The 21,086-nt window shown below is 44.2% G+C and overlaps 1 protein-coding gene across 1 annotated transcript; it reads left to right on the top strand.

The window, feature by feature from the left end:
• Nucleotides 1–3,266: 3,266 nt before the first annotated feature.
• On the top strand, nucleotides 3,267–13,751 carry LOC145353614 (transcription factor 15-like). Its single transcript, XM_080204379.1, has 2 exons — nucleotides 3,267–3,746; nucleotides 13,218–13,751. Exons 1-2 carry the CDS (start codon nucleotides 3,273–3,275, stop codon nucleotides 13,290–13,292), a joined length of 549 nt encoding a protein of 182 aa, XP_080060505.1. The 5' UTR covers nucleotides 3,267–3,272; the 3' UTR covers nucleotides 13,293–13,751.
• The last annotated feature ends 7,335 nt before the right edge of the window (nucleotides 13,752–21,086 follow it).

Genomic DNA, 21,086 nt, shown 5'->3' with positions numbered 1-21,086 from the left:
CCTTCGTTGTTGTTGATACATGAAACGGTATACCTAGTTTGACAGTGTGTACATGTATTTTTGTAAACAGGTCTGTCTGTGTATATCACTGTCCGCTGACGAAGGGTCATCCAGACTCTGTTCTCTCTCCATAGCTGCTGTCAGACCTGCTGAGATTTTCCAGCATGTTCTGTTTTTGCTGTCTGCGTATATCTCTGACTGCGTAGGTACGTATATATGTGTGTGTTTGTAATTTAGATATCTATTCTCGTGATATGGACATTAGTGGCCAAGGGATTGCCCATCCCAAATTGAAGCCCATTGAATTAAGGGAAAGTTATTGACCTGTTCAGGAATTTGCAGGACAGAGGGAGACAGAGTATGGGGATAATAGACAGATATCGGAATATGCAGGGTGTGATTAGTAGAATCAGCAAACACTTCTACACACATGGGGGAGTTTGGAACTCTTCCACAAACGGCAATTGGTTCTGGATCAATTATAAGTTTTAACTCTGGGCTTGATTGATTTTTGTCAGCCAAAGGCGTAAAGGGATATTGGACAAAGGCGGAGGTACATGGAGTTAGGCTGCAGATCGGCCATGATCTCCTTGATGGGCTGAATGGCTTACTCCTGTTCCTCTGTTTCTGGTTGCTCTTGGGAAGGCAGCGTTGAACTTCACAATTGCACGCTGTGGTGCTCCCGCAATGCTTGTACTATTTGGACATTTGTGTACGGATTTGGGGGAATTTATTTTGTTGCAGCAGTCATATCTCAGGAGCTCTCGGCTCGAGTTCCACCCTAGGCAGTCCAACGATGTGCGGGTTAGGTTGATTGGCCATGTTAAATTGACCCTATTGTCAGGGGGATTAGCAGGGTAAATGTGTGGGCTTATGGGGATAGGACCTGGGTGGGATTGTGGTCAGTGCAGACTCGATGGGCTGAATGGTCTCCTTCTGCATTGGGAGGATTCTATGATTCCTAACGCGGCCAAACAGGTTCAGTATCAATATATAAATACTATGATACAATATATCATTATATAATAATATATCAATCTATAAATGGCAGGTGGAGAGAATGGGAGAGAGTTGGACGATCATAATGAATGGTGCGGCAGGCTCGAAGGGCCAAATAGCCTCCACCTGCTCCTATCTTCTATGTTTAATCTTGATCAAACAGATAATGAGAAGAATCACCATCCACAGCTCCAGGCTACAACTCGTGAGTAAAAGTAGAAATAGTAACAGCAACACAGACTCCTGAGTGAAGTGTAACACACACCACCATCAAACCTAACTGAGTGTGTGTGTGTATGTATCGCTTCTCGGCCTTTTGGCTAAGATCGAGCGTCAGATCAAACCCAATATTTGGTGCAATGCCTCATCTTGTCAGCCTGGATCTTGTTTATCTCTCTTGCGGGGATCGTGAGTTGGATTCAATTGGATTTTGAATTAGTTTTTGGAGCAAGCAAGGAGATGGATTCAGGAGTTGCCCTGTCGGTTCTGCACATTGGCTTTGTAACTTTAAGAATTGAGTATATTTTTTTAACAGTGTATGTATGTTTAATAATGTTTGTTCCTTTATCCTGCTAAGTTTGATTTGTGTACATTTGTGTGCGCATGAATGTGTTTGCATTAGTGTACATTTGTGTATGTATGTTTGTATGCGTATATTTGTGTCTATGTGCACCTGTCTATGTATGTGTGTGTAAAGACACTTATTCTGTCGCCTACATTGTTAATATTTACCGCAAAGTAAACACTCCTTGGCATCTAACAGATGGTCAGTAAAATGCGGATCCCAGTTCAATGTGTTAGTGGTTCAGGGGGATGTGAGGGTCGCTGACAGTCAGTACTGATGAACCGTCTCCCATTACTCTATAAAATCATTTAATCCGCCGGAATTGACGCTGAACTGTCGAGGGAAAGCGGGTTTAGAAACGCGCTCAACGGGCGGGCTGGTGACTGGAAGGAGTCTGAGCCGCGGTGCGGTTTAGGGTGTTTGGGGTGAGACAGCGAACTAGTCACTGTTTCTGGTGGTGTGTACTTCACAGAGTGGAACTGGTGGCACTGAATTACAGATGTGAGTGTAACAGGTGACGCTTAAAAGATCCCCCCCCCCCGCGCTCACCTTAATACTTTTAGTTCTGTCCCCTCCCCACCTCCCCTACAAATTAGTATATTAGAGTGGAGCAGAAATACCAAAGAGTGCACAGAGAAAATATGAGGTGAGTATTTGACGAATAGCAGTGTGCAACACATCGAGATGACATGGACCAGTTCCTGCAACAGTGCCCCGTTCCTCCCTCTTTGGGGCTAATATTGAAATCATTTGTTCCTTTAAAGTACACTTAAGATCAAACGACCACAACAATATAACAAAAGACTAATCATAAATGGCAATTGTGCCGAGACTTAGGAAACATAAAGCGGGTTACCTGCGCGCTTTGTTCCTCCTTCAATAAATTTCCTACTGAAATCTTAAACCTCGGGATCCTATGAGGGGGGAAATCAGCCCAGCCAGAGAGCGCTTGGAGAACTCTAGAATCTGGTTTCTATAACGCCAGGAGGCTGTGCACACACACACACACACACATACATACACACAGGCAAGGTACTCTGAAACGGAAAACCAGCTGCAATATTTAACAGACGCGGGGGAGCTGGGGGAATATGGGCTTGTAATTAAACCTCGGTGAAGCTGGAATGAGAAGTGTACGCGGCTGGGAAGGACAGAAATCCCACTTAAGAGGAGAAATGTGGGAACATAAAGCTGGGCTGCAGTTTCTAACCATAACAGCCAGGATCTCAAACATAATCTGCTACTTTTCCTTCCCCTTCCCCTTCCCCCCACCCCCCAATAAAAAGTCAGGTGTTTAAAGTTTGCAAAAAGTTTTTTTTCCCCTCTCTCCCCCCCCCCCCCCTGTACAGTTTAGTTTGCTGCTGCCATCCAATGGATAGAGTTTATTGATGGGAGTTTGGGGACAGGCAGCTCCCCCCCCCCCCCCCCCACAACGACTCTATTGGTTTCTGCAGAGCTTGCGTGTCTCCCGCAAGCCCCTCCTCCGGGTTATAAATGAACTTGGGGATTTATCACAACAGATTTCAATGATATGAGAGCAAGCGTGTTGTGGGGCGCCGCTCTGATCTGCGCCACCGGCTGATGTCCCCTGGTCTCCGGTCCAGCTGGGGGACACTGAGAGGCTGTTGTGGAGGGAGGGTAGGGGGGAAAGAGGGTGGGTGGGTGGGTGGGTGGCTCCAGGTTGGGTGGGTGGGTGGGGGGGGCCCCCATGGCTTTCGCCATGCTGAGACCGGTTGCTGCTCGCCATTTCTACCCGGACATCAGCCTGCACTCCGACGACGATGAGAACAAGAGCGAGAGCGAAGGGTCCGACCAGTCCTTCGACTGCTGCGGCGGCTCCGGCAAGAGGAGGAGGGTGGCTTTTTCCAAGAGCACGGTGGTGGTGAAGCACCGACAGGCAGCCAACGCCAGGGAGAGGGACAGGACTCACAGCGTCAACACGGCGTTCAGCGCCCTGAGGACACTCATCCCCACCGAGCCCGCCGACAGGAAACTCTCCAAGATCGAGACCCTCCGCCTGGCCTCCAGCTACATCTCCCACCTGGGCAACATCCTGCTGGTGGGGGAGGAGTGCCTGGATGGGCAGCCGTGCCTGGCCACCGTCTACAGCAGCCAGAATGAGTATGAGGGCTCCCAGCCCAGGTCCATCTGTACCTTCTGCCTCAGCAACCAAAGGAAAGGGGTAGGTAGCTCCTCTCTCTTGGGGCTGGCTGTGAGTGGGGTGGGCGGCTCAGCAAAACAGCCCACCTCAACGTGCTCCAAAATGCTCAGTAATCCTGTTCTGAAATCGACCCATTAGATACAGCGGAGTGAGGCCATTCGGCCCGCTGTGCCTGTGCTGACCCTGAGATCCAATCAATCGCACTTTACACCTGTTTTGTTGCTTTTTCAAATATTTATCCAATTTCCTTTCAAATACTTGGGGTGGCACAGCTGTTGCCTCACAGTGCCAGGGACCCGGGTTCGAATCCCAGCGTCGGTTCCAATCTGTGAGGAGTTTACACATTCTCCCCATGTCTGCGTGGGTTTCCTCCTGGTGCTCCAGTTTCCTCCCACAATCCAATGATGTACAGGTTGCCCCTTAGTGTTAGGTGGATTGGCCATGCTAAATTGCCCCTGAGTGTCAGGGGGACTAGCTAGGTTAAATGCATTGGGTAATGGGGATAAGCCCTGGGTGGGATTGTGGTGGGTGCAGACTCGATGGGCTGAATGGCCTCCTGTAGGATTCTATGAAAGTTATTTTGAACCCAATTCCATCACCACTTTAGACACCCTTTCTGGAGAAAACCATTCTCCCAAAGTGAAGATGTATTTGGATTCATTAATTAGGCAAACACATTGATGTTACTCTTAATTATTAAGTTTTTAAATATATATATTTTTATGTGAACTGTGTCTCTTAACAACCTCGGATATAACCCTTCAACAAAACACAAAACACCAAAAAATAAGTTTGAATTCTTGTTTTGTGAATACTTGAAAGGTTACATCTCAGGTTGTTAAGAGGACTGAGTTCATATAGAACTATTATACCAACAATTTACTTGCATTTGCTTTTTTTTCAAAGTATTTCTAATGATCAGATTATAGTCGAAGACTCAGCAGGTTTGAAGGGTCAGTGCTAAGTAAAGGCCAAAGATAACAGTCAATAGGATGACATGGTGACACAGAGCTTAGCACTGCTGCCTCCCAGTGCCAGGGACCTGGGTTCAATTCCCAGCATTGGGTGACTGTGTGGAGTTTGTACGTTCTCCCAGTGTCTGCGTGGGTTTCCTCTAAGTGCTCTGGTTTCCTCCCATTGGCCATGCTAAATTGCCCCTTAGTGTCAGGGAGATTAGCAGGGTAACTGTGTGGGTTTTGGGGAAAGGATCTAGTGCCGGCTTGATGGGCCAAATAGCCTCCTTCTACACTGTATTGATTCAATGAATCAGTAGTCTCATTGCTCTATATGGAGGTTCTCAATAACATAAAGCTGTTAATATAGAAAAGCATCCTAGTTAGCTGCATTGAGCGGTGAGGGACGTAAAGGTCAGGTCAAATAAAAACACAGTAAAAAGTCTGACAACACCAGGTTTTAGTCCAACCTATTTATTTGATAATATTCTCACAAGCTTTCGAGGGGTTACCCTCTTCGTCAGGTGAATAGAGAGTTCTGGCCTCAGACAGAGCATATAAAGCACAGACAGTTTAGAGATTAATCTCTAAACTGTCTGTGCTTTATATGCTCTGTCTGAGGCCAGAACTCTCCATTCACCTGACGAAGAGGGTAACCCCTCGAAAGCTTGTGAGAATATTATCAAATAAATAGGTTGGACTAAAACCTGGTGTTGTCAGACTTTTTACTGTGTTTACACCAGTCCAACGCCGGCATACCCACATCAAATAAAAACAAACAGAGGTGACCAAAACAAGGTGCTAGAAAATCTCAGCAGGTCTGACAGCATCTGTGGGGAGAGAATAGAGCTAACATTTAGAGTCTAGATGACTCTTCGTCAGGGGTGACCAAACGTTCGGTCAAAAAGATTTATCTTGCTATAAATAAAGGCAAAATGCTGGAATCTGAAACAGAAAAAAACAAAACGTTGGAAAATCTCAGCAGGTCTGACAGCCTGTGTGGAGAGAACAGACAATAGAACCAACTTTTCAATCAGTTGCTGCATTTCCCAGGCCACCAACACTGAATTTAAAAATCCCACCCTTGTGTTCCTTGGGTGGCACTTTGGCATCGTGGTTAGTACTGCTGCCTCACAGTGCCAGAGACCCAGGTTCAATTCCCACTTTGGGTCACTGTGCATGTTCTCCCTGTGTGTTTCGTCTGGGTGCTTCGGTTTCCTCTCACAGTCCGAAAGACGTGCTGGTTAGGATGCATTGGCCGTGCTAAATTCTCCCTCAGTGTACCCAAACAGGCGCCGGAGTGTGGCAATGATGGGATTTTCACAGTAACTTCATTGCACTGTTAATGTAAGCCCACTTTTGACAATAACAAACAGTAAAACTTTTTCAATGGCTATCTTGCGTCTTGCCACCACCCTGATTTCTGTAACCTCCCCCAGGCACACACCTCTGAAGAACTCTGTTTCTCCAATGTTATCCCAGCTCCCTTCAACTTAACATTAATGAGCCTTCAGCTGTCTAGGCCCCAAACTTTGGCATTCATTCACTGAACAACTTTGCCTCTCATCTTTGATATCCTTCTTTTAGATCCCCCATTGATAACATATTTAGTCACCCATTCCTAACAGCCTAATTTCTCTTTTACATTAGTATAATTTCTGTAGAATACAAAAGCAGGGATGTACTTCTGAGGCTGTATAAGGTGCCAGTCAGACACTATTTGGAGTATTGTGAGCAATTTTGGGCCCCATATCTAAGTAAGGATCTGCTGGCCTTAGAAAGGGTCCAGAGGAGGTTCATAAGAATGATCCCAGGAATGAAGAGCTTGTTGTCTGAGGAATGGTTGAGGACTCTGGATCTGTACTTGTTGAAGTTTAGAAGGGTGAGGGGGGATCTTATTGAAACTTACAGGATACTACGAGGCCTGGGTAAAGTGGATGTGGAGAGGATGTTTCCACTAGTAGGAAAAACTGGAACCAGAGGGTACAACCTCAGGCTAAAGGGATGGTCCTCTAAAACAGATGTGGAGGAGTTTCTTCAGCCAGAGAGTGGTGAATCTGTGGAACTCTTTGCCGTAGAAGGCTGTGGAGGCCAGGTCATTGAGTGTCTTTAAAACAGAGATAAATAGGTCCTTGGTTAATAAGGGGATCAGGGGTTATGGGGAAAAGGCAGGAGAATGGGGATGAGAAAAATATCAGCCATGATTGAATGGCAGAGCAGATTCGATGGGCCGAGTGGCCTAATTCTGCTTCTATGTCTTATGGTCTGATGTTTGATAACACCCTATGAAGTACCTTGTGACTCCTCCTGGGGTTAAAGATACAATACAAAGAAGAAAAGGAAGATATTTGCTTTTATATAGTGCCTTTCACCACCACATGATGCCTCTGAGTGCTTTACAGCCAATGAAGTATCTTTGAACCTAGTCAATGTTGTGATATAGGAAGCACAGCGGTCAAGCTGGCTGTGCACAGCAAGATAAAATGTGTTAATGACCAGATCATTTGTATTGAATGAGGGACAATATATTGACCAGGACACAGAGGGGGCGGGTGGGCATTTATATCCTGCCCTTCTTCAAAATAGTACCATGAGATCTTTTATACCTGGGCAGCAAAGTGGGGCCTTGATTCAGTGCCTCAACCAAAAGGTAGCACTACCAACAGTGCAGCACTCCCTCGGTATTGTACTTAAAGTATCAGCGTAGAATTCTGGGCTCAAACCCTGGATTGGGACTTGAACCCAGAACCTTGCAGTTTGAAGGTGAGAGTACTACCAACGGAGCCATAACTGACATGCTGGATCTGATGCTAAAAAATATCTAATTTAGTACTAATACTTAACTGATTTTGAGTAGCTGGTTTTGCTTGGTATTATTTTCACACGTTTGATTTTAGTTTTATTCATTTTGAAATTTGTTCTCCTCATCTGTTGGGAGTGACTGACTATCGGTCAGATATTCAAAGTCAGAGGTCGGACTTGACCAGGGGAGCAATATGATCTTTCATACACTTTACGATGGAATAATTGGCTGACTCCAAACTAGAAAAATGCAGCTGTGTCTTAGATAGCTCCAGAATTTGTATTCCAAAATACCACAGAACTATTTGTCCCAACTGGTCAAATAATCCTTTCCAAACTAGTGATTTAAATGTGATGGCATTTGTACCCGATGCAAATCACTCGTGATTTAGGCCACCACTCTGCGTGGAGTTTGCACATTCTCCCTGTGTCTGCGTGGGTTTCCTCCAGGTACTCCGGTTTCCTCCCACAGTCTAAAGATGTGCGGGTTAGGTTGATTGGTCATGCTAAAAAAATTGCCCCTTAGTGTCCTGAGATGCGTAGGTTAGAGGGATTAGTGGGTAAAATATGTAGGGATGTGGGGGTAGGGCCTGGCAGGGATTGTGTTCAGTGCAGATTCGATGGGCTGAAGGGCCTCTTTCTGCACTGTAGGGTTCAATGATTCTATGAATCCCCCATCAATTCTAATTTTCTAACTTTAAACCCTGGCCTTGTCATTTACAACATGTCTTAACTTCCAAAAAGAACATTGTTGTTCCAGTCAATAATTAGAATATAAACAATAACTCACCATCAAAAATCAATGTCCAGAGATAGTGGTTTTTGTGAGTGATTAACTCTGATTTATTTATTTGCATTTATGTGGCTCCTTTTCCTAATTATGTTTTAAATGACGGTGCAAGAGCTAACATTTAGAGATTGGCTCCTTCTTAAGTGATAACTCAACTTTAAGTACTTCAAACAAATTGATATTGAAGTCCAATGATGAATCATAGAATCGCTACAGTGCAGAAGGACGCTATTTGGCCCATTGAGTCTGCACCGACAACAATCCCACTCAGGCCCTATATAACCCCACATATTTACCCCGCTAATCTCTCTGACCTACACATCCCGGGACACTAAGGGGCAATTTAGCATGGCCAATGCACCTAACCCGCACATCTTTGGAATGTGGGAGGAAACTGGAGCACCCAGAGGAAGCTGATGCAGACTTGGGGAGAATGTGCAAACTCCGCATAGACAGTGACCCAAGCCAGGAATTGAACCCAGGTCCCTGGAGTTGTGAGGTAGCAGTGCTAACCATTGCACCACCCGTGCCGCCCATGACTGTTATATGGTCATACATAAAATTCATTAATATCTTGCATTCTCAGTCATATCTTCCCATAATTTAAAGAAATCTATATAACAAATTCTGTAGATTTGCATAAAAGTAAACAAATATAAAATGCTTTATAAATGTTGACTTTGTTGATTTTTAAAACTCTGGTGTTTTTTAATATAAAATCTAAGCTTTGTTACTTACTTAAGATTGTAATCTTACTAAATGTGTTTGGAAAAATATAGAGGCAAAAAGTTGATTTAGTTCACAGCATAGCAAAAAATATTAAAGAGTGTGTAGGTGTATATATGATACACCTACAGTGTATTTTGTTAATGGTACTTTTGGTCCCAGAGAAACTGATCTTAGTTGCTGTGCAGACACAATACTGTTTGTGGGTCAATCCCTGATTGTAGACATAATAGACCAATGCCGTCCACCTGTTCAACAGGAAAGCTACAACATAAACACCAGAAATAGTTCCATTCAGTATGAATATAACATGTCAGGAAAAATGTCTGTATCTGTGAAGGAAGTTTGGGAGCGACACTGGGGAGAAAAACAGTATATTGCACCTCTATTTGGAAGCAATATAAACAGATTTAAGATTACAGTGGTTTTTGGCCTAACACTAAATATCTGTAACATTTATTATAATAATTGAACTGGAGATTAAAGAGAAGCCATATTAAGAATATTTTCTTTATTTGAATTGAAATTTATGAAAAATGTGATACCATCCAGCTAATAAACCTTTAACTCAGTGTAATTTCATAATTAAAATAATTTAGCAAATGATTTTCAATTTGACTCACTTCATTGAATCCCTACAGTGCAGAAGGAGGCCATTCAGCCCATTGAACTTTCACTGTCAACAATCCCACCCAGACCCTATCCCAATAAGCCCACGATTTTACCCTTTGATTTCCCCCTGACGCTGAGGGACAATTTACTATGACCTGTCAACCCAACCTACACATCTTTGCAGCGCGGGAGGAAACCCATACAGACACGGGGCGAACATACAAACTCCATACAGGCAGTCACCCAATGCTGGGAATCGAACCCAGATCCCTGGCGAAGTAGGGCTAACCACTATGTCACCATGGTTACCCACTTTAGAACTATGCCTTGTGATATTGGCATATTTTCCAAACTGTTTTGAGAGAATTGCAATGGAGAGTCATGAGTTAATAGAATTGTCCTCCAACAGCAAGTAGCTTATGAGACTAATGCATCAGGAATTCACCCAGAGTTAATGAAACCACACAGCCAACCAGCCCTGGTGTTTGGTGTGTAAATACCGGTTTGGTTATTTTTAGAGTTTGAGCTTTTATTTTATTGTTCTTGAAGATGAATCAAACCTCATTCAAGCTAACTGCATATAAACCATGCAGGGGCTGCAGCTAGCAACACAGAACATCAATTCTGACCCACTTCAGAAAACTATTGATGAAAGAGAAGTGGGAACAATGTGATAAAATGAATACCTCCATTGTGGAATTTTTTTTTTGCTGGAAGAGAATGAAGAACCAAATTTCCATGCCAAGTGGAAACTTGGAACATTCCAAATGAAAACAGGAAAGATTGGAGGTAAAGTCATCTCCATGCCCCAGCCCCTCCCAGCTCTTTGTATTTACTGCATTCTCCCTGGGTCAGAGCACAAAGAATGGGGCCAAGCCACACGCCTGCCTTCCCAGCCACGTGGACTAGGGATATCAAGTGACCCGGAGAGAAAATGTTCTGTCAAAACACAATCAGATTGGATGTAAATGGAGGTGACAACGGAATGAATGAGGCTTGGGTTTGACTTTTTGACCAATCTCAGGCAATGGGTGACACATTTAGCTCAGGCTCCGCAATCCCATGTACGAAAAAGTTACACTAAATCATCAAATCAATAGGACTGACTCACAGAAGCTATTTACACTTGGAAGGAGGTGAATGATCAAAGACCTAAAAGCTGTTAACTGAGAATAAAATAGGAATTCAACTAAATATTTACTCCAAAAAGCATTTCAACTCTCTTAATGATCATAAATAGATCCCAAAAAGTAATTGATAACCATTAAACATTTGAATATTATTAAACACAAATAGACACAGTCTACATTATCACAGCCAATGAAATCTCTTGGAATTGACAGAAGAGGCCAATGGTTATTATTGATCAATCAGATTGTGAAAAAGAGTCGTCAAATTGTTGAAAACGTCTTTTTTTTGGCAAATCGATTTCTCAAAAGGGACGGCCAGCCGTTTTTGATTTGATTTATTATTATCACATGTATGACTACACAGTGAAAAGTATTGCTTCTTGCGCGCTATACAGACAACACATACCGTACATAGGAAAGGAAAGGAGAGAGTGCAAAATGTAGTGGTTACAGTCATAGCTAGGGCGTAGAGAAAGATCAACTTAATGTGAGGTAGGTCCATCCAAAAGTCTGATGGCAGCAACAGGGAAGAAGCTGTTCTTGAGTCGGTTGGTACGGGACCTCAGACTTTCCTATTTTGTTTCCCGATGGAAGAAGGTGGAAGAGAGAATATCTTTTACCAATAGGTATATGATGAGATGTCGTGTCTTAGGGATGGTGTACACACACAAAAAACTCTGAGTTCAAATTGGATATGCTCAGTAGGTCAAAGCAGCATCTGGGCAAAGAAGGCAGATTTGACGTTTTTAAGTGGATGACTTTGATCAGAACTTAATAATGTAAATTACACCTCGTTTCTTAAAACAACAGAACTTGTCAGATGCTGGTTTCCAGTTCGGCGGGATTTTTGCCCTGCTTACACTGCGGGGCTTTTACATTTTTAACTTGCAGACTGTATTTAATCAATAAGTCTGAATTGTCGGCAGTAAATGTGAAGTATCAAATTAAATGGGTTCTGCCAGTTTTCGCAAAACCACCGAGCTTTGTATAGCACTTAATGTCCATAACCGCCACCTGAGCCACTCCATTCAATTACACACATTGTAGCTCATTTCCTACATTATTATTATTGCACATGTGTCGTTTGTGTTACTGGGGGGTGGAATTTTTCACGTAGCCCCCATATAAATTAGAGGTTCCCCTGGGGGAATCGTGACTTTAAATCAGAATTGGATTTTGGTATTTCATAACTTTATAAATGTGCCCGAGGACATGGCTGTTTTTTTTTTACTCCTGTTTTAAGCCCCCTCTCTGGATTATCCCACTGATTTTCATTGTTTTTCATTTCCTGGTGTGGAGAGTAAGACGGGTTGGGCCGAATGGTCTGTTTGCCTGCAGAAATTCCTAATTAAATGTGTTGGCTAAACCGTGTTGGCCTGACCTAAACTTGCTCCAGTAACGTTGTCAGCTATTTTAGCCTAAACGTTTAATTACTTGGGTCACTTTTTGAACTTGCGGGGATGTTGTTAAAACACAATCCCAGCAGTGTACGTTTCTGAACTCCGCCACACAGCGCCCAAAACTACCTTCAAGAGGTGCGTGTCTCCCAGCCACGGGGTAATAAAAGCCATGTGGGACATCAGGTGTGCCTGAGAACGGGGAACATGAAGGGGCGGGAAGGGAGCCGGCGAAACAGGGAACATTTCAGGAAGCCGGGTGTTGTTTTTCTAACTGACCCCCACGTAGAACAAACAGCGATGGGGAGTGTATCGCCTTACCCATTGGTCACAGTTCTACTGTTACACACGGCGTGTCATTAATCTGTTACTCGATCACCTCTGGAATGGGAGCTCCCTCTTCTCCCGTTTTAAAAAGAGACCCAACTAAATCCCAACTCAAAGCAAAACGTGAATTCCCTTCCAAGTTAAACTAACGATAGATTCACAAAAATGGTGGCAGTTTGCACATTAAGCTTTCTATACTGTAAAAACATCGAAAATATGCATATATAAAATAAACGTGCACGTATTATAAAAATATTAGACTAACTAAAATCTCGATTAGTATATCATTTATACATATTTTGGAAATGTTAAATAATTTAATATGGATAATATGTTATACTGCGTATTAAAATGTTTTGCTGAGTTTGTTAAAGTTTACTAATGTTTTACAAAGTTTAGTAAAGTTTAATAAACTTTTACAAACTTTAGTAAACTTTTAAATTCGTAGTATAACATGTAATGTTTTCCAACTTTAACTTCAGTAACCTTCTGGAAACTTTCGTAAACTTTGACAAACTTGAGTAAACTTTAACAAACTCAGCAAATATTTTAATTCGCAGTATAACATTTATCCAAATTAAATTATAATTTAATGTTTAACTTTAATAAACTTTTTAAAAAGTTTACTAAAGTTTTGTAAAAGTTTACTGTTTTAAAGTATGAGGGCGATTTCAAAATGTGAGATGTGTAATAAACACTTCCTTGGTGTTGACTGAAAGCGGTCGATTTGTTTTATTCTCTCTCTGAACTTGCAGGTTAAGGACAAAGACGGCAAGAGCGGGTTTTCGAAGCTCAGGGGACCGGGGACTCTGAGGCTGCAGCGACAGTGAGAGGGCACGGTGGAGACGGCTGAAGAGTGAGGGGGAGGGACAGAGAGAGTGAGAATGCAACCGACCACCAGACTCCAATCGTGAGGAGTTCAGAGTGCTCGCTGCAACCCGCCCCCCCCCAAAAAAAATACAAATGGTAAACTTTATACAAGGAGAACATGGACACAGTCCTGAAACCTCTGCTCCCCTCCCCAAGAATGAATCGAAGCAGAAGGTTTTGTATCTGGAGTTGGAACTGAGCGTTCGAATCCGGCTACAAGCCACAGACTATAAAGAGAGCGTGAGTCTAGTGTGGGACAGGAGAGTGTGACACTTTAAAATATGCTGAAGTCTATCTCCATTTGGGGAGATCTGGCCTTTTCTAAGTTTTTTTATGTTGTTATATCTGCTGTAAATTTTTTTTTCAAAATCGAGCCAAAATGTGAACAAAAAATAAATAAAGGAGAGATGTGTTCTCTGCCGGGGGATGTTGTGTTTGTACTTTTGAGGATGGTTTGAGTTTAAATCACTTCCCTGGAGACTTGTAGAGAGGCATTTTAAAAAGGAACGTGCATTTACATAGCGCCTTACATAGCGAGTATTTTGTTGAAGTGTTGTCACTATTGTGATGTAGGAAACATGGCAGTCAGTCTCTGCATAGCCCACAAATTAATGACAGGATCGTCTGTTTTTCTTAAGTGATTGTTGCTTGCGGGATGGAGTCCCCTGATCTTCGAGATAGAGCCGAAGGCAGATGGGGGTTGGGTTTGACATCTCCTCCTCCATTGACAGTACTGCACTGACAGTGCAGCACTCCCTCATTACTGCCCTGGCAGTATAGCACTCAGTCAGTACAGCACTGACAGTGCTGCACTGGCAGTGTCATACTCCCTCACTACTGCACTGGCAGTGTCACCCTCCCTCACTACTGCACTGGCAATGTTTAAAGTTTATTTATTATTGTCACAAGTAGGCTTATATTAACACTGCAATGAACTTACTGTAAATCCCTGAGTTGCCACACTCCAGCACCTGTTCAGATACACTGAGGGGGAATTTTAGCATGGCCAATGTATCTAACCAGCATGTATTTTGGACTGTGGGAGGAAACCGGAGCACCTGGAGGAAACCCACACAGACACGGGGAGAACACGCAAACTCCACACAGACAGTGACCCAAACTAGGAATTGAACCTTGGTCTTTGGTTCTGTAAAGCAGCAGTGCTAACAACTGTGCCACCAGTATAGTATGCTCTCAGCACTGCGCTGATAGTGTAGCACTCCTACAGTACTGCGCTGAGGTAACAGCTGAGAACATTAGCCCATACTTGAACCCATACCTGCTGCCTGGCAAAACCACATGTGACAAGGTGTTGGACCCTGGGTGGGACATCCAGCATGGCTATTTTCTGGGTTATCAGACAAGGGAGAATGCCTGGGGATGGGTGGGTCACTCTTTATTGTGACTGGTTCCACCTGCACTGCAGGGTCTCTGTTCCCTCAAGTGGTCTATCCTACATGGGGTAAGGCAGAATCTGCCAGGCTTGTTGTGAAAGCCTGCTGAGATTCACACATGAACACTTGGCTGAAGATTTCTGGCGAAGGCACCTTGTGAAATCCTAGCTGGCCCTGAGGTAGTGCCTGGGCTGGGTTGTCTGGGAGATTCTCACCATGCAGATCCATTATGCAGGTCATTTCGACAACTTCAATCCCTGATGTGTAACCAAAGCTCATCACCCAGACCAGGGAGGTTGCAATGTCACAGCAAGAAGGCGAATCCTGAATGGGGTTGTGGAATAATTCCATTCATTAACTCCGTCAGTATGAGGTCACCCAAAACTCTACTGCCCCTGTCCTAACCCGCAGGAAGTCCCATTCTTCTCCAACCCCTGTGCTCGCTGGCCCACACTGGTTCCCAATCCGCAACATCCTGATCGTAAAATTCCCAGCTTTGTTTTCAAATCCCTCCATATCTCTGCAATCTCTTCCAACCACACAACTCTCCCAGATAATGGTGCTTCTTAAATTCTTGTACATTCCCAATTCTAATTGCTCTGCCATTGGTGGCCGTGCCTTCAGATGTCTGGGCCTAAGCTCTGGAATTTCCTCCCTGTACCTCCTTGCCTCTCTGCCTCGCTTGCCTCCCTTAAGTTGCTCCTTCAAACCTGGACGAAAGATTGCGCTTATCTGACCCAATCTCTCCTGATGTGAACAGGAAGGTTCTGGCCATTCGCACCTCGCCGCCACTGCCAGCGAGCATGGAGAATTTGGCACTCAGCCAAATCTCCATATACTGCAGCGGGACCGGAGAATCCCGGGCTACGTCGGAGAATATCGGTCATTTCACACTTTGTTTTATAACCTACGGCAAAGCACCTTGCGATGGTTGATTATGTTAAGATGCTGTACGAATAAAAATAGTTATTGTTTATTGCCATCTGTCCAGGTCTAAAATTAAAAACCCAACTTCCGTCCAATCCAATTTTTTTTTCAGCAAGAAGTGAAGGGGGCTGGCGTGTGGGGAATACCGGGACACACCGCACTTCCACCCATACATGGAGACAATGGAGTCCTGTTAATATCGTCCCGATTGCATTCATTATCCTGGTTAACAGGCGAGCCGCTAGTGTTCCAGGAGAGATGTGTGTTAGCAGCTATTCGGGATTAATGAAGGGACGGTGGGAAGAGGAGAGGGGGCTGTGAGGGAAGGGGGGAGGGCAGGGGGCTGTGAGGGAAGGCGGAGGGGAGGGGCTGGAAGGGGAAGGGGGGGCTGGAAGAGGAGGAAGCTGGAAGGGGCGGAGAGGGGGCTGGATGGGGTGGAGGGAGGGGATGGGAGAGGCTGGGGTTGAGGGAGTAGAGTTACAAGTTGCCTGAATCGATCTTTTTCAATGCCGTAGCCCCTTCCCACCCTGTATGTTCTGGGTGCAGCTCTTGATCAAGATGGTCCATTCAATGGTGGTTCCAATGCACCATGGAATGAAACAAACATTCCCCCCACCTCCCCATCGCAGGACACTCCCATTCCCAAGAAAGTGCTCCCTCGAGAATGCGTCATTGACCAATTTTTGTACATTCATTTCAAAATCATACAGCCCTGGCTCAAGAAAGTCCAAGAAAGAGTGGGGGAGGAGGAGGGGGAAGAATTACTGGAGGCGTAATTCCAAATTCACAACGTTGCCAATCCCCTGAACAATGTGTTCTGACTGGAGCACGTATCAGGAGATTTTGTTTAAGGAAAAGGAAATGAGATCAGCAACTTCTCCATAAAAAGATAAAATTCAGCATGACTTTCATTGCTGATGTGCCGGTAACAAGAGTGTCCTCTTTACTGTCAATGACTGGGTTCTGCAGGGGGGGAGATGTGGTTAGGATGTGTGCGTTTGAGTTCACGTGGACCGTGCGGTGTTCGATTACAAAATGCTCTTGGCTGATACTGCGCATATTTTGGCCTCAACCCTGGTCTCCAGGCTCTATTCCTGCACATTAATGCTTTCCGCTGTGAGTTACACTATCTGGCTTGTTCCATGTAAACACACTGTCGTTCTGAGCAGAGGAATTTAATTCAAATCAATCAGAGGCCAGAATTGAAATCCTGCCAGACATGTATAGCCTAGGTGTAAAACTTATGAGGATGGTTTATCGGGAGTCACAGAACTCCCCTCCCCAGTCCCCAAAGAGCCCGGGTTAATGGTAGCCATGTGATGCAGACATGCCAAGACACTGCTTTGCTCCAAAGTTAGATTCCTAATACACTCAACTCCTTGTGTGTGCCAGGTGGAATAGGCAGCAGAGTGAGAAGCTGTTGAATGAGCAAACAGGAGCATCTCTTCACAAAACAAACACGTTCCACCTCCAATGTAGTTCAGTGGGTAGTGGTCACACCTCTGACTGTTAAGGATGATAGTTCAACTCCTGGCCTTGGGTCTCGGTTAATATTCCTAGTTTAGTACTGAGGGATTGCTACATTTTTTTAATTTGATTTGATATTATTACATCACACAATTCCTACAGTGCAGGAGGAGGCCACTCGGCCCATTGAGCTTGCACTGACAGCAATCCCACCCAGGACTTATTCCTGTAACCCCATGTCCTGGGATTATCCTGCTAATCTCTCTAACACTAGGATCAATTTAGCATGGCCAATCAACCTAGCCTGCACATCTTTGGACTGTGTACTGGGATACAGTATTGTTTCTTGTGTGCAATACAGACAAAATGTACAGTTCATAGAATAGATAGGGGAGAAGGAAAGGAGGATGGAGAATGTAGTGTCACAATCGTAGCTAGGGTGTAGAGAAAGATCAACTTAATACAAGGTAAGTCCATTCAAAAGTGTGATGGCAGCAGGGAAGAAGTTGTTCTTGAGTTGATTGATACGTGTTCTGACTCTTTTCCCGACGGAAGAAGGTGGAAGAAGTATGTGTGGGGTGTGTGAGATCTTTGATTATGCTGGCTGCTTTCCCGAGGCAGCAGGAAATGTAGATAGAGTTGATCGATGGTGGAGGGGGGCTGATTTGCATGGTTGGACTGGGCTACATTGTTGGAGGTGCTTCCTTTCAGATGTGATGTGATAAATTAAGGGTCTCTTAGGTGCCTGTAAATGATCCTCTGGCACTTTTCAAAGTTTAAGAGCAAGGGAGTTCTCCCTGATGTCCTAGCCAAAATCCATCCCTCAGTCAGGGAACCTTGGCCGGAATTTTCCCACCCCACCCGCACTGCGATTGTAGCGGGTGGGTTGTGGACAATGTGAAAGTCCATTGACAGCCGGGTGGGAGTTTCCGGTTTTTAGACCAGTGTGGCCAGAGAATTCCGCCCCTTGTATCTGAATTGCTGCTGCATTTTCTAGATTACAACAACTTCAAAAAGTGCTTATTGACTTTGGGCCATCCTTTAAAAGGTGGTACATAATCAAAAAACTCTCTTTCTCTATCACTATGGTTTGATCTATGAGCAAGCTGACGTAACCATGATGTAGAGATGCCAGCGTCGGACTGGGGTAGGCACAGTAAGAAGTCTTACAACACCAGGTTAAAATCCAACAGGTTTATTTGGTAGCACAAGTTTTTGGAGTCTTGCTCCTTCTTCAGATGAGTGGGAGTTGTATTCATGAACAGCGCATATACAGACACAAACTCAATTTACAAGATAATGGTTGGAATGCGATTCTTTACAGGTAATCAAGTCCTTACGGATGCAGACAATGTGAGTGGAGAGAGGGGTTAAACACAGGTTAAAGAGGTGTGTATTGTCTCCATTCAGCTACTGAGATTTTGCAAGCCCAGGCAAGTCATGGGGGTTACAGATAGTGTGACATGAACCCAAGATCCCAGTTGACAAGGAGTGGGCATTTTATCACTAAACTGGCTGACTAGTGTATTGATCAGACAACATAACAGAGTCCCAGGTTTAACCGACGGACTGTGTTGACTTAGCTGACCTTAACCATGGGCACCAGATTCTGACCACAGCGCCCTGGGTCAGAGAGGACAAAGACCAACCGGGACCTCCCATTCCCGATTACCACCCAGTGACCCTTGCAAAGTGCATGCGTGCGGCTGACAGGTGAGATCAGAATTAGACCTGGTTCCAATGCCCCCCCCCCCCCCCACATCGGAATGGCCTACTGATATTTACTGTCTGACCTTTGCATTGCAATGATGGCCACATGGGGGAAATGGTACAGCGGGGTCGCTGGCTCCCAAGGAAACACAGTGAAAAGGAGAGAAAACGGTGGGAAGGTGGGTGAACAAAAAGAAATTTTCCTTTCACTACTGGGACCCTCAGTATGCAAAGCTGGGCTGAGAGCTTATTTTATCTCAGATGGTGATTAGGGTCCTAACTGAAAGACATTTTGGATGGTTTCAAATCAATCTCCAGTAGAGCATATCCACAGGATTATATATATATGTAATATCTGACAGTAAATTTATAGTCTGACTCTTAGGTGGCCTGATCCTGTAGTTAACCCATTCCAGGAGCACTTGATACTGGTGGCAGCATTGAGGGTAAGTACCTCATTAACCAACAAAACGTAGCTTGAGAAGCAAAAATATCACGTTCTACCCCAAACAAATCCCCATTTTAACATTATGCTATATATATACCTTTATGTGTGAAATATAGATTAGAGAGACGCAGTAAGTGTTATCATTCATTGGGTTAAAATGAGCTTTTCCTGGTTAAAGGTTTGTACTGAGCTCAAGCTCCCGGTGGTTTGTGTGTGTGGGGATTTGATTTTTTTTTCTCTCTCTGCTCTCTCTCTCCCCCCGGTAGGTTGTTTTTTCTGAAGCACATGCTTGTTAAGTAAGGGTCTGGTAAGGATTAGGCATGGTAAAAAGCATGAACACATCCTGGGCTGGGAGATTGTGCAGCTGTGCGAGAGGCGGTGAGGGTGTAAATCTGCAGGAACAGTTCAGGGGGATATAGGCAATCCCGCCCTCAGCAAAACAAAAAGAAAATACACTGGAGAGAATCATCCAGACACAATTCATTCACTTGACATGTAGATTGCTCATTATCCCAACACTGAGTTTGATTCACACTCAAACAGTGCAACCTCCAAATTGCAATATTGCAGTCTTTTCAAAAATGGAAAAACATATTGTAGCTGGAGCAATAAAGCTTTTTTTGCGGTTATTTCAAAGCCAGTTTATGTAGTTAACCATTGCTTTGTTTCAGACTTAAAGTTCCATCTACTCTGTTCTATTGATGTGCCTGCATTCTATCCTCAGAAACCCCTAATGTAAAGGGTCTGTCTGTTCTGAACTGAAGCTTGGAGTAAAGCATTGCACACAACTGCGGTACCCCACCCCTGGGAATGAGGTGAGGGGTGTGGGGTGTGGGGGTCAGGGCAGGGTAGGGTCATTTTTCAACGACCCCTTTTCCTTCCCTAGATTTCATACATTTCCCCACCCTCACTCGACACACTGCTCTTGGGTAAATTCATGCAGACAAAAGCTTTAAGTTTTTTTGTGAGTGATAACTCTGTTTCTCTCTTCCACCCTCTCTCTTCCATTTTCTTACTCCAGGAAAAAGATACAAAAGTCTGAGTTCACGTACCAGCCAACTGAAGAACAGCTTCTTCCCTGCTGCCGTCAGACTTTTGAATGGACCTATCTCACATTAAGCTGGTCTTTCTCTACACCCTAGCTTTGACTGTCACACTACATTCTGCACTCTCTCCTTTCCTTCTCAATGACTGTATAGTGCGCAAGAAACAATACTTTTCACTGTATGCTAATACATGTGACAACAATAAATCAAATCAAATCAAACATTGATAGATTGGTCCCTGGAAAGTGAATAAGAGGGCTGCTTCATTTTAGCCATGGTTTGATAGTTGTCCACTCTCCTCTCAGACAGTAGGTCATGGTTTCATTTCCCAGTCAAGAAACTTTAGTCCATAATCCAGACTGGCACTGCCAGTGCAGTGATGAGGGAGTGCTGCACTAGGTGAAGATCTTGTGATCTTGTCTTTTGGCTGTGGCTTTAAACAGTGTCTATATCTTCCCTCCTCAGGCGGATGTTAAAGATCCCTTTACCACTTTGAAGAAATCCCTCGCTGCTCTGTACCTCGGTAATCTCTTCCAGTCCCACAACCCTCCAAAATATCTTGAGTTCTTCTCATCCTTCCATATGGACACTATAGTTCAGAAAGCCCACCAATGCCTCTACTTCCTCAGAAGACTAAGGAAATGTGACATGTCCGCTACAACTCTCACCAACTTTTACAGATGCACCATAGAAATCATTCTTTCTGGTTGCATTGCAGCTTGGTATGGCTCCTGCTCTGTCCAAAATCGCAAGAAATTTCAA

The sequence above is a fragment of the Carcharhinus amblyrhynchos genome, chromosome 16 (assembly GCF_965287045.1).
Source record: "Carcharhinus amblyrhynchos chromosome 16, sCarAmb.v2.hapA, whole genome shotgun sequence".
Lineage (NCBI taxonomy): Eukaryota > Metazoa > Chordata > Chondrichthyes > Carcharhiniformes > Carcharhinidae > Carcharhinus > Carcharhinus amblyrhynchos.
The sequence above is the reverse complement of the archived record's forward strand: the minus strand, read 5'-3'. Positions and strand labels throughout refer to the sequence as shown.